The sequence below is a fragment of the Cardiocondyla obscurior genome, linkage group LG17 (assembly GCF_019399895.1).
Source record: "Cardiocondyla obscurior isolate alpha-2009 linkage group LG17, Cobs3.1, whole genome shotgun sequence".
NCBI lineage: Eukaryota > Metazoa > Arthropoda > Insecta > Hymenoptera > Formicidae > Cardiocondyla > Cardiocondyla obscurior.
In genome coordinates, this window is record NC_091880.1 from 1,073,953 (window position 1) to 1,087,750 (window position 13,798).

The 13,798-nt window shown below is 46.0% G+C and overlaps 1 protein-coding gene and 1 long non-coding RNA gene across 10 annotated transcripts in view; one reads left to right on the forward strand and one right to left on the reverse strand.

Moving 5' to 3' along the window:
• Nucleotides 1-13,798, forward strand: part of Ten-m (teneurin transmembrane protein Ten-m) — a 481,599-nt gene that overhangs the window by 207,723 nt on the left and 260,078 nt on the right. For all 9 annotated transcript variants that reach the window (XM_070668386.1, XM_070668390.1, XM_070668389.1 and 6 more), the window contains exon 3: nucleotides 949-1,263. In XM_070668386.1, coding sequence (XP_070524487.1) covers nucleotides 949-1,263 — 315 coding nt within the window. The remainder of the gene's footprint in view (nucleotides 1-948; nucleotides 1,264-13,798) is intronic.
• The window catches only part of LOC139109381 (uncharacterized), a 148,820-nt gene that overhangs the window by 126,203 nt on the left and 8,819 nt on the right, over nucleotides 1-13,798 (reverse strand). The gene's annotated exons all lie outside the window — the stretch shown is intronic.

Sequence of the window (13,798 nt, forward strand, 5' to 3'; positions counted from 1 at the left end):
TCGCCGAAAACCGGTTTTCTATCTCACTCTTTGTCACGCGGCATCTGGCACCACGAGGAGGAATCCACATTCCTGAGGCATCTTCGAAACGATGACAACTAGGAGCGTGCTCTCTTGGGACCGATTAGCTCCTCGGTTGATAGTCGGAAACCCACGTTTACGCGCTATTATTGTCTCGGGGTAAAAAAAAAAAAAAAAAAAAGCGGGACATTAAAGTGTCACGCGAACGTCGGTCTCGCGGGACCGCCTCGAGTAAGACGGGAGCGATGAAATCATAGAGGCCGATCACGAGGATCCAAAAGGAAGAACGTCCGCACCGGATATTTCCCCTCGAACGATCTCCGCGTAACGTCGAAAGATGCGGAAGTCTCCCGTTTCTTCGCTATTTGTGCAAGTGCGCGTGACGCTAGGATTGTTTTCCCAGCTACTTCTCGTGAGATCCTCGGAGTCCCCTAATGCGTTGCACGTTCTTGCGTCCTCGGCCGTCGCGCCGATCTCTTTCCGATGTTGCGACAGCTTGCACCGAGATACCTCAAGCGATATTTCGTTCTTTTTGCGACGAACGCAAACCCCGTCAGATCTCATGCCATGATAGAGCAAACTCCGAAATTAAACAATAATATATTTCACGATTACCTTATTTTGCAAATTATATTTTATCAAATTTCAGACGAAATAAAATAACGCTGCAAATGCTACAAATAGCGTATCGCCTAATGTGGCCCTTGCAAAATTTTCGGCACAATTATATATAATTTTAATCGTTAACTCTTCGGCAAATTTGAAACTGTTAATTAAATTAATTAATATAACGCGCGTCGTAAACATTTCAAATTTCAATTTTCTCGAAAACGGCATAATTTATTAATGTTGTTGTTACCAAAAGGCTTTTAAACTATTAAAGCTGGCCCACTGAGATATAACGAGTTGCTTCGACTTTTGTTTCAGGGAAGGGACGGCTTTATCCGGCCTACAGTCTAAGTGGCAGCGAGGGTGAGGATAATACCTCCAGCTTGCGTAGTCGCGCCTATCCGCAAAATAATCATCAAACCAGCCAGTCCCACCATAATCATTATAACACAAGTCAACATAAGCAGCGCGCCTATCAACAGCAGCAGCAACAGCAACATCCCCTGTATCACATGCCCGGCAGTGGTGCTGGCCTCAGCGACACACCAACTTCCGGCAACGCATCTGACGAAACTCTCACTGATAGCGACCTTATCACCGTTGCACGCGATTCTGCGCTGCTCGTCCATAACGGTAAGGGAATTCATCTATTTGCATACGCCTCTATTCCTAATATTTCGTACTGCGATAACTACCAGTAACAATAAATATTATAATAAACATTAATTCGATAAAAAACGAATAATTAGCTAATAAATTATATTATTACGTCGCGATTTATTTTAATATCAAGTGTCTCTCTCTTTAATTTTTCTTTTTTTTTTTTTTTTTTAATTCTCGGGTGCTCAATTAATCTTCGAAATCGAGATTGCGCGGAGCCGTGTTAAACCATCGTGAAAGCACGATGATATCAGTTCATGGCGTTAACGGAACAAATCTTTCGAAGATAATCCGCGGGAGGAGACAGAACGGTAAAAGGACACGTGCGACAGAGCCGGTCATTCGCAATAACGCGAAATCGTTCCCCTACATTACTCAAACATGATGGATGGCCCTTGCGGCGATGAGGTGTGAGGCCACACACGGGGTTTGTCGTAGACGGGGGGTTATCGGCACGTCGGCTTGTCAGGGATGACGTATCGCTCCGAAGGTATACACCATATCTCGGAGCCCGTCTAGCCCATCCTGCACCACCTTCATCCAACGCGTACCACCTGGAAACCAGCTAGCTACGGCCAACTCCGTACTCAACATAGCGGACACTTGCGCGTGATAGGTATTTATCACTGTAGTCGCGGCGTAAGACGAGTAAATCAATTCATCGCGTAACCGCCACCGACCGTATCGGCCGATCGGAAAAATAAAAAAAAATAAAAAAAAAAAGTGGCGAACGTCCGCGCGCAACACGATGCATACCACACGTAATGATACGATCCACCGGACGGTAGAATGATAAAGACGATTCTCGATGACGCTTATAAATACACACGTCGTAAGCCGCAAGAGTACAGGAGCCCCCGCGAATGAATAGAAAACGTTATAATGGAGACGTATTCAGTATCGCGGCAGTAAAGCGAGCGCACGTGACGCGGCATCGAATCTCCGGCGCGGCTTTCGTTTCCGGGGGTGGGAAAGAAGAAGAAAAAAAAAAAAAAAAAAAAAAAAGGGAGATACAATTGGAGAAGCCTCCCTCTTTTATTGGGTGTAATGCGAGACCGGCGAGGACTCGCAATATACATCCCGCCGCAATTCCCGATACTCCATTAAGATTTCAGCTGAATCATAATGACTGCGACGACTCCGCGCCGCCTCTGCGAGATGAAAAGGAAAGCGGGAGAAACTTGCGGATTTCAATCTCCAGCATGACAGCCTCTACCTATTCCCTCAACGTGACAACACGCTGGCGCCATCCATCATATGTACGCTTCTATTCTTCCACGAGCAAATAATTCCTGCCATCCTACCCCCTTGCCACCCCGTGACAGACCCGAGACACATCCTGGACGCATAATGCTCGAGGTCAATCCGGCTCTCGGGCGCGCATAAACGCGCAATTACGAGCCATGCGGATTAGCATGACAGTGGAAATCATCGCGTCATCCGAGGGAGCGTATTAGACGATTACATTATCGTTACACTGTGCGCCCATGGAGCGTCCCGGATTAACAGCGGCGCCTTCGATCGTACGGAAATGACACTCGCCGAATGAATCACGAAAAATGCTCGCGAAAACGATCTTGTAGATTACGATAAGAATCCATTACAAGCTAAAGCGATTATATTACACCCAATAATAATAAGCAATAAAAATATGCGCCACGTGCAACTCTAAAGCGATTGTCAACGTTTTTTATTGCGTCAACGATTGTTCATTCGAGATCTTTAGTACGATTGATAAACGACAAATACAAATTAGCGTTTGCCCGCGAAAGGTGGGACAAACAGCGTTACATCGGTCTCTGATTAACAGTCGGCGCAATCATCGTTTTCATCGTCGAGTGCCGAATGAATTAGGATTTTCGCCAGTTGTACGAGCGGCGGGCGTGACGAATTTCTCAATTCTACCGCGCGCGGAATCGCGAGCCACGTTAATGAGACGGAAGTAATCCCCCTTCGGGGTATTCATTCGTCCTGGTTGAAAGCCCTCCTGGGTCGGTCATAGTTCCGGCACAGAAATGGATTTCGCCGCAAAATTCCGTTCGTGCACTCTAATCCGCGTCGTCGTCGTCTCCCCCGATTTTCGATATTCACACGAAAAAAGAATTCCCGCTGTTTCTTCCGGAAATCTTTCATTCACGTATTGTAAACTTCTTAAACCGCTAATGTTGCTTATTTTCAAAAATATGTATGTTCAAATTATATGTACGATACACTAATTTATATAAATACATTATTTTTTAATCATATTTTATGAATTTTTTAAATTATTCAGACGTCGCGCAAATTTTTTACAGATAAGATATATATTTTGCGAATATATTTATACATCGTCAATAGTATCGCTGATGATTTATCAAATACCCTTTGCTAACGCGGGCTTTTGTCACCGTTCGGATAATCACGGCTCGTTATATCGAAGAACGCGATGACTGGGCACTTTGACACATAAAAAAATGTCCTCTGTTGCTCATATAGAATATCGGATTTCATCTGCGTCGTCTCGCATTAACGAGCGCCTATCATCGCGAATATCTCCGTAACGATCGGTTCTGCTCTGGCGGGTTAGATGCTCGTTAACACTTCGTTTGATCCTACAACTGACGACGTCTCATCGTCGCTCCGCTTGATAGACTTACTCCTGGCAACGTGTCGCAATATCGCGGACTCTGTTTTTCGAATTGCAGCTAATGCCGGAGCCGCCGCTCGCGCACCGGCTGCATTTTCGCTAGATAGGCGCATAAATAAAAAATCGATACGTCCTTGCGAAAACACGCAACCCCCCCGGACGCTCCTCCGCGTTTCGCCGCGCCCTCCCGTCGCCTCATCTCCCCCGCCTCTCGTCATCCCGTCCGCGTTCAAGACTCCTCTCCTTCGCGTTCTGTTTCGCGCCCAATTTGCGGCCCATCATCGCTACGGAAGAAGCAATTTCTAACTTAAATGAAACTCCCTCTTGCTCGCGTTCGCCTACCTACCCCCTCGATCGACAGGAGACGACGCCGGTCTTGTATTTCAGCGAGCAAGGTAGCGCGGAGCAGCGCGCCGAGTAAGAGGATACGTTTGGAAGGCTCTTCTCTGTCGCAGCGAACAATCTACAATGGCCACCCACCGCAACTATCAATTGCTCCGAGACCGCTCGTACGCAAATTCTCAAATCTAATCACCGATTGTCGCGGCATCGCGATCTTTGTGCGTTATTTCCGACGAGGTGCGGCGCGCACACAGAGAACGGCATTAACGCGACGCGTTATGCTCGACGGGATTATCCAGCGTTCGCTGAAGTACATTGTCCCGAAGTATCACTAAACCGCTTACCGGTTAGATATTACATCCCTGCCAAGATCATCGCGCAAACTTGCGGGAAACTGCAGCTGCAACCAATCTCACCTCCCGTCAAATCATTGCAGCGGGTGATCGCGTGGGGACGAGCGTCGCATTCCGAACTTTTCTTTTCCCGACCGCAGATACTTACCACAGGGAAGCTAGTTAACAGTTTGTTACGTCCCTGTCACTATCACGATGCAAAACCGGAACTCCTACTAACTAGCTTCTTACTGCACCGCTATCGCAATTATCGTTTGTCGTCCATTCAGCGTATCTATTACATACATCGCGATAAGTAACCCAGATCGATCGCGGAACTTGTTTCACGGCTGCTCGAAATAACGTTTCCCGGCGCAAAGTTCGCAACGCAAAATCACCGATTAGTTTCCATTTCCTTCCCAACCGGCGATAGCAATAATTTGCACATAATTATCGTTCTCTTAATTCTTGCATCGCCGCTGTTATCTTGACTGGCAGATTTATGGAACGGAGTTTACCTGTTGAAAGCGGGTAACCCGCCTGTTCCGTGCTCGCGCTCTTAACTTTGAGGGAAAATTTTTTTCTATTTTATTTTATTTTATTTTTTTTTTTATTTTTTCTTTCAACTTTTCCCCGATACGGATGCTGATAACTGCATCGGCTCGCTCGGAAGGTAGTAATAAAGCGGGACTGACAAAGAAGGTTGGCGCTATCGCGTGGCTGGAAGTTCGCGAGATTGCCTGGCAGCCTCTCGATATGGCCTGAGTAGAAGCGCGGCGAACTTCGATAATCTTCTCCGCAGCGAGCGGCCCAGGGCCCAAGTTTGGCAATCAATGCGAAGTAACAGTTTAATTAAATACGGGTAACCCTTCACTGACTGCGCGAGAGCGAGAGAGAAGGCGCCAGCGCGCGCACGCTCGCCCGAAGACAGACTAATCTCGGCCGCGTCGTCTCAAGGGCTCCAGCTGGATTCAACAAACGTGAACGTGCGACGGACTCGCAAATCCGATCGTCGTCGTTATTCGCATCCCGTCCCTCCCCCCTTACCCTCCCCCCCTCAGGTCCCTTCGTCCCTTTGCTCCTTAGATCGCGACACGTCAAACTTTGCGGTCGGCAAACAGCAATCGTACGAATACGATTTCAAGCGAAGATCGAGACCGAAGTCGATTCGAAAGACCCAGCTTCCGCGAATGGTGGAAGTTGCGCTGAATCCGCAGATTGTAGATCTAGGTTACCGATAAGGCAGAATAAACACGATCCTAACTTATCAGGTTCAATGCGGCGCATAGGGCGCAAAGTCGGGAATGGAGTCTTTTGTTTTATCGATTGTATTTCTCGCGATAGATTTTTATACGAAGGCGGGATTCGCATCGACTCGCGAAAATAACTCGGAGACAAAAATAACCGATCTGTTGTGCGTGCTTCTTTTTCTATTTTTTTTTTCCTGCGCCGAATCACACTGCTCGATGCTCTAATTTACATTTTAGAGAGAAATTACGTGATGTTCATTTGTATGCAATCTACTGTATCGTAATATAACATCATAAACATCATCACAAGCGGCGCGTGTTCTTGCGGAGAATTCAAAATAGATTTACATAATTTAACACAATAGTATATATTATTGTTTAACGTGAAATAAATTTTCTCGCGAGCATTTATGAGCCGCGTTACAAACTAAATGGCAGCTACGGAGCGGGAAGGAAAGCGGATGTTACGCGCTAACGTGACTGCGAGGCTGTACTGGTCAGGTTTTTAACACGCGAGCGTTCAGGCTTCCAGACCTTTTAGCATGTTGAGCGGATCGCGAGGAGATTCTACATCAGTGACAAAGTACCCTTACGTGAGTCCATTACCGGAAGCACCTACCAGGCTAGAATGTTATTGATACGTAGACGTAAGTTCGCGCGCAGAGACGATCGAGGTGCTCCCTTCGAGAGCATTATGTCTGCGCCGAACACTTCTCATCCATTTTCCATTCCTTTCTCCGTTTTTCTTCCCGGCCGGCCTATGTTTATGTATGTCCAGCTGATTACCAAAAGCGGGGGGACACGCCGGCTGTTTGTCTTCCATGCCCAACGGCGACAGTGGCGAAGTACACGGGTCACGCTCGAGTACGCGTTTCCCTCCTGTCTCAGAGCCTCCCCTCGTCTTTCCACCGCCTTACAGTCTCCTTATTTCTTCTCGTAGCTACGCATTCTCGACTTGCCACGAGCAAGTTGTACACCCGGGGGGCAAAAGGGATCTACGCCTGACTCCGATTCTCGAAACTTTGCCTCCTCGCAGCCGCCCGATCGCACCAACGTCCCTACTTTCTTTTCCTTCCCTTCTCAAAGTTCCCTCCACGCTTGTTTACGTATTACCGGACTCATTTCCATCCTTTTATCGTTCTTTACTCGTTCGAAATTTCGTTTAGGCGCACCGGGAGAAAGCAAATTTCTCTATATGTGAATAAATCATCACGAGGCAATAAATTCGCGAATTTTAGAAACCGTGTTTATCAAACGCCGAGTGTTTTGCCGCAATTGAAAAATTGTTTCAGCGAATTTGTAGAAATTTCTTAAACGAGCTTCGTACAATCCATTGGGGCATATGTGCGTGCAATTTAATATTTAGAAATAATAAAATATTTTAAAAGCAAGAAAAAAATAATTTGTATAATTGGCGGACAACGACGTTGCACTTTCGGTATCTACTTGGCCGTAATCCTTCGACAAGAGTAACGTTGTAATTGGCCGCAATGGATTACACCGATCGATGCGTTATTCACTCGAATATCATTCGGTGAGCGATATTTCCATTGAAAAGGATTCCCTCAGCAGGGTCTGCATAGCGCCGCGGTACATTCTCGATAACTGCCGCGGACTTTAGTCGGACGGGTACTTGTCCCTCGTTGCACATAGCGCACATTTGAACCGAGAATAGAACGACCCGAATCCCTTTTAATACCGAACTAAGTGGGAAATGATGTTCCCTCTTCCGCCCCCCCCTCTCTTCGCCAATGGTCCGAGAGAAGCTCCTTCGTGCCGTTATCAAACCCAAGTTCAACCCATGCATTATTCAGAGAAAGAGTGGACGTGAAATTGGTGGTGGGGCGGAAAAAAGGGGAGGAGGGGGGAGGGCCTATTAGCATGGAACCAAATTACTTTTCTGCGATAACGTCATTCGTATAATTTGCCGCGGCGGCGGATGGTGGAAGCTTTTTTCGAGTACGTCTCTTTCTGTCCGCGCGACGTAATATCCCAGAGCCTTGAGCCCTCTCTGCGATTTCTCTGATAAGGATTTCTCGTTTGACCGAGGTTTCCAATAGGAAGAAATAAAGATATGATAAGGACGGTGACCTCCGCCCGCGCGCAGCTACCGAACTGAGGTTTCAACGGTATCTCTTACATCATCGCGTATACGAGAGATGCATACGCGCGCGATGTTACGAAATGAATAGCGTAACGTTCGCAGTGAAAAACAGAATAAACGCGCGATTCTCCCGAGCGAAGTCGAACCGTCACAGTTTCGCAAGCTCGTGAACGTTGGGAATATCTAAAAATTAAACTTTACTGCTGGAAGGAAAATAAGCGGCGGGTAAATGTGTGCGATACCATGTAGAGTTAAAGGTAAGCGCGAACCGAGCGTAGAAGAAGGGAGACCATAAAGAAACGAAACGACGACGGAGCGCCGAGGAAATCAGTGGGCGAACGACATAGCGTCGGAATGTAATTTGTTGTTCGCGGAAGACAATCGGTCGTGGAAAACGGAAGAAGGCACGAGTCCTCGGGTCTAGGATCTAGACGGATTCGAGTTGAAACGGGTCCGGCGGAAGTACGAGAGCTTTCTCCGCGACGTCGGTGGTCGAGGAAACAATTTCAATCATTCCCGTCGTAGCTTTGATGTTTTATGAGGATACCTACGCATTCCTCTGGTCCGTGGAGTCGCAATTCGTTCGGGAAACCGAACTCTTTTTCCCCGTCGCCCGCTTCCGCGATCCCTGCCTACGTCTCCTCTTGCCTCGCCTTTTTACGGTGTCTTAAGCACGGAGCCGTGTGCACAACCTATTCTCTTTTCGTCTTCGCGTTGTTTGAGGGTCACGGAAATACAGAGGATTCGCGAGCGAAAGGAATCGAGGCATGGGCGTCAGTTCGATTTGATTGTGTCTCGGAGCTGAAGCAAATAATGGAAGTTCGATGTCTCTCTGTCGTAGACGACCTAATGCTATCGCCGGAGCTCTCGCCTTGCCTTTGGTGACCATGCAAATATTTATTTACTAGTTCTCGCCGAGAACAAATAATCCTGCTCAACGACGACTCGCGCTTGAATACATAATCACGGATTTAAAAATGAATTGCAGTATTATCCGATGCTCGAGCAAGCGTTAAGATAATAAATTACTTTTTATTCGCGTCTAAAACTCGCTTTGGGCAACCTATACTTTGTATCAATTAAAATTCTGAAAATTAATAACGCATTTTGTTTACAATTTTATGAGCCGTAAAATTAAAATTATTAATTAAACGCATATACGTACGAGAATATTATTTAACATTTCTGTTATAAAATTTTACGTGTTAATGAGCGTCTAAAGTAAAGTTCAGTTATCGCGACAATTAAAAACAGAACGTAATTCCGCAGGATGCCGCAACATTATAAAACTTTGTAAAAATATTAAAAAAAAAAAAAAAAAAACATTTAAGAATTGCTCGAATGTGGTGCCACTACAATATTCCGACCACGTTTTCGACCAGATACTTTGACTTTCTTGCTATCTCTTTGAAAGCTTAGGGCATCCGGAATCAGGATATACTTCGAGAATGAAAGTACTTCCTCGTGCGCACTCGAAAAGTACACCTGATATCGCGCGACGCGATGCGGGGTAAATCCGAAATCTAATCGCTCCGCCGTAAAATTCCGGGCACGTGCGCGGTATATGCAGTCGAATACTAGCCGAACCTGAAAAACCGATGTCGAAGAAGCGACGCGAAACGAACGGGATGAATGCGGAGGAAAGAGAAAAAAAAAAAAAAAAAAAAAAAAAAGAGGGGGCAGACGAGAAAACTAACAAGGAGCAAGGGCGTAGGGGAAAACGGGGATTCAAAACGGTCGATTCCAGGAGGAAAAGGATATCAATGCGGCCGATTACAATGCCCTCCTCCCCCCTCCCGTCCCCGAGACGCGACAAAAATCGTTCCAAGTAAAACGCCGCGATCGCAAAGCGCGTTTATTACGCCGGCTGAAAGTTCCATTTACATACCGCGCGAAAACGCGGCGGGGGCTGGAGGCGCGGAGAAAAAAGATGCGGATGCGATTTGCAAGACGCCGGTCGAGGAGGGAAGAGCGATGGTAATAGAGGAAGCAGGAAGAGGGAGAAAGGCGGTGGCAAAAGAGTAAAAGTCGGGGGAGGCAAATTTCGTTATTGCCTGCGACAGCCCCGAGGCACACAGCGTCTATAAAGCGCTGTTAAAATAAGAAATTGAGTGTGATAAAAGTGTACAACAATAAATATATAAATAATAAAGTCCGATAGCCTCGCCGTGATCCACAGACGTATTAGATTAATGCAGTGCTGCGTTTGCAAACGCGATAAAGTCGTACGTTTTAATTGATCGTCGCGCCATAATTTGCTAAATTAAAAACTTCCGCGTTTATCCGAATAACGCCTCGCTCCCTAGTGCGGCCGGTATTTTCTTGCAGCCACGTATTATTGAGTGGCATCGAAATTTCACGTGAAACAAATAACAAGGTAGTCCGAACAATTTGCTGGGTTTGCATGATTAATCATTTCGCATCAATTTGCGAAACTAAAGTTGCGTGCCGTAATTATCTGAATATTATTTCGCCCCTTTTAGCGAGGGGGCCGCCGGTTTTCTTCCTGCCACGCGTGTCTACGCCTATACGAAGGGGGGGCACGTACACAACCTACACGTACTCCTGTTCCGACGTGGCTCTCGTGAAATTAAACCGAGAGTCCATCGTTTCCCTCTTTCGGTCGGGTCGCTGCTATAAACTTCGCGAGTTTATTGTTTCCCGCGCGAAGAGTAATTTAAAGGACTCACCCAGCGGCCGAGGCCAGTCGGACAGAATCGACAAACATCCCTCACTCATAATTAATTCCCGCGTAAACAGGATTTTTAGTAAGAACGGAATTTCGCGTGGTGCAACGATAAAATAAATATTATATCGCGCGGATGATTCTCATTTATAATCATTTTACCGGCTGATTTTATTGCAAAGTAAGCTCCCGGTATAACTCGAAATGAGATACGTCGTTATTTAGCTGGTCTACATCTTAATTAAATCAATGAGATTATTTTTTATATTAAATGTTAAAAAAAAAAGAAAAAAATTAAAAAGAAAAAAAAAATTCAGGTTTCGTTTAAAGAAAATTTGCTTGAGATGCAAAAAAGAGGGAAATTAATTATAGAGCGAGATTTTATTTTCCCTCTTTAAAGAGAGCAATTTGTCAAGACCCTCGTATTGTTAATGTTAAATAATACGCTTAGGTAAAGAAGACGTTTTCGAAGATTAATGCTACGCACGCTAGAGCGATCTGTATACTACGTCAGAAAACGCACTCGAAGCGATTAAATATGTGCATTAAGTGAGGCGAGGTAGAAGGTCCATTTTTATTCCGTCTTGCGTACCGATGCGGTATCCCACTGAGTATACACGCCCGATTACTTTAATTCAGGGCCCGCGACGGCGATAATTCATTGCGAGGTACGGAACAGCGATTTCGCCTTTAGGCCGGTTATTTGTAACCGGCCATCATCTTTTTTCAGCTCTTTGCCGACACCCCTTCTTCTCGGTTCTATCCTCGCCGTTTGTACAGCCGCCCACACGCATTCGGGCACACCACCCTACGAGATCGCTATCACATTTCGAGGCCGATTCGGAAACGTGCACGTTGCTCGAACACGCGAAAAGAAGTCGATCGCCTAAACGCTTCGACGACGAGACAATCGAAACACCGCGACGTATGTACGGACGCGGCCGACTTTTCGTAGCCCGAGGATTGGTAATAATGCGAAGGAATCGAGATAACCGCAAAGTAACTGCTTAGACGTATCTGCGCCTCACCGAGGAGCCTCGATCAGCCCTGAGGATCCTCGTGGCTAAGCAACTATAATAAATTAAAGTGCATGGGTGGCTTCGTGGTATCGGGCAATGCTCAACTCTCTCACACGGTGTTTTATGTAATCGACCTTTGCACCTCTATTGTGAATCTCGCAGGTGAGCCGATGATGCAAAGACGACTTCGATGTACGTAAAAATGACTTAGCCCGGAGCGCCGTCGGGAATTTAAACTCTCACTCGCGGTCTACTTATCCGGTGAAGAGACGTTAATGGACTCTGCAATAATATTTCGAATCTTACACGAAGGCGCTTTTACAATTATCACTCGCGGTATAACTCCCATAATTCTTAAAATAATCCTTCGAACGATCACGGTACTCGAGCGAGAGTTCCAAATACGAGCATAAATTTTCAGTGTATTATTATTCTTTGTCCGCCTCTTTTGTCTTACAGATATGTTCTACGTTTTCTTGTGTGATCGATTACGTAGGTCTTAATATTACTGCGGTCGCCTCGAATCTTTGATGTTCTATTTGCGGCGAAACGTAGAAAGTGACCGGAGAAAGACTAGAAAGACCGCGTGAGGGGATCCATAGATCTCGCGGCGGGCTAATTAAACGTCGGGATACCACCCTATTAGTAGCGGCACCTTGGGGGGTGCACGCAACTCCGGTCTCGCCCCATACAGCGAGCCGTACTAGCTCCCGGCAATTATAAATCGTCAATTAATAAGCGTAACTCCTACCCACCTACAGTGGCGTCCCGTTGGAAACTTCAAGTCGCACCGCGGGCGGGAGTGTAAATCACCACAAGGACCCTGTTTCTACGGTTGTTCCCACATAGTAGCCGAGGCCGCGGCGCTTTCACGACACGGGGTTCGCGACAAAGGATCTTGACGAAGGCCGAACTTACTCTCCCCCGACGTGGAGGCAAAAGTTTATTAAGGTAGAAGCTGCCGTGGAATTAAAGCCAGGGAAACTGCCGCGGAGGAGGTACACGAGGCGCGTAAAAGGCCCCGGTGAAAATATTAGTGATTATCGTCCCGCTCGTACTCGCGAAAATGGCTACATCGGGGAAGTATAATAAAAAAGAAAAAGTTGAGAGAAAAAAAAAAAAAGATTGTAACTTTCTTTTACGCCCTGTCTGACTTTTCAGCACCTCATATCGCACCTTGGTAGTTATTATTAATAACTGCGATTTTATTTGATATTTCGGTATTATACGGAATGCGTATTGTGGCGTATACATATACTGTTAATTACGGGTTAATTACGGGTGATAAACGAGTCGTTGAATAATAAAAATAAGTCTTACACTAAAAGACATATACGTCACTTTGCCATTAGATACTTTACATATTTAGAGCACCGAGAACTAAATTGGAAGAAACCGCGGAGAAGTATTATAATTAAGTCAGTGAAAAATGACATACTAAAAATGTAAAATTATAAACGGGAGCAGAAAAAGCGCGATTAGCGGCATGCGAAGGCAAAGCAAAAATAAAAAAAAAGTGAACCGAACTTCGTATCCTGTGCCAAGAGTTTCCGTTAATTTTTTTTCTTTTTTTTTCTTTCTCTCTCTCTTTAACTCCCACCTTCTCTCCGCTCATTGTCTCTTCCTACTCCGCGTGTCTCTCCTTTCTTCCTTTTCTTGTTTCGCTTGTTGCGGATATAAGCGAGGCGTTGACTATAAAATAATGAAAATTTATGGCTCCCCATCCAGGGCTTCACGGTGAATGGAACGCAAGGGGTACGCAATTTGTAGAGCTTTCAGAGAGCTTTGCCCCTGGCCTGTGATGAAAATGGCGGAGCAACGGTGACAATTACCAGGAACCTTGTCAACCCTTTCGGCCGCTTTCTCTTATCTTCTCTCTTTCTTTCTCTCAGCATTGCTGGCGCCACCGTTACAGGTGTACTCGCTTTATCGTCGTAACTGGATAGACACCCCGATCTCCTTGATCCTTTCTTCGTTATTTACAAGACCGAGGTCTCGGAAACGAAGCTTTCTACGTGTCGTTTACGCGCAATAGAATGATCTTCGAGGTGCCGGCGTTTACGGGGCGAAATACAAAAATCGTTAACGCAAATTGTGTCCTTTTATAAATTATCCCTCGGCGCTCGTTCTTTTTAACGCTCGTCTTTAA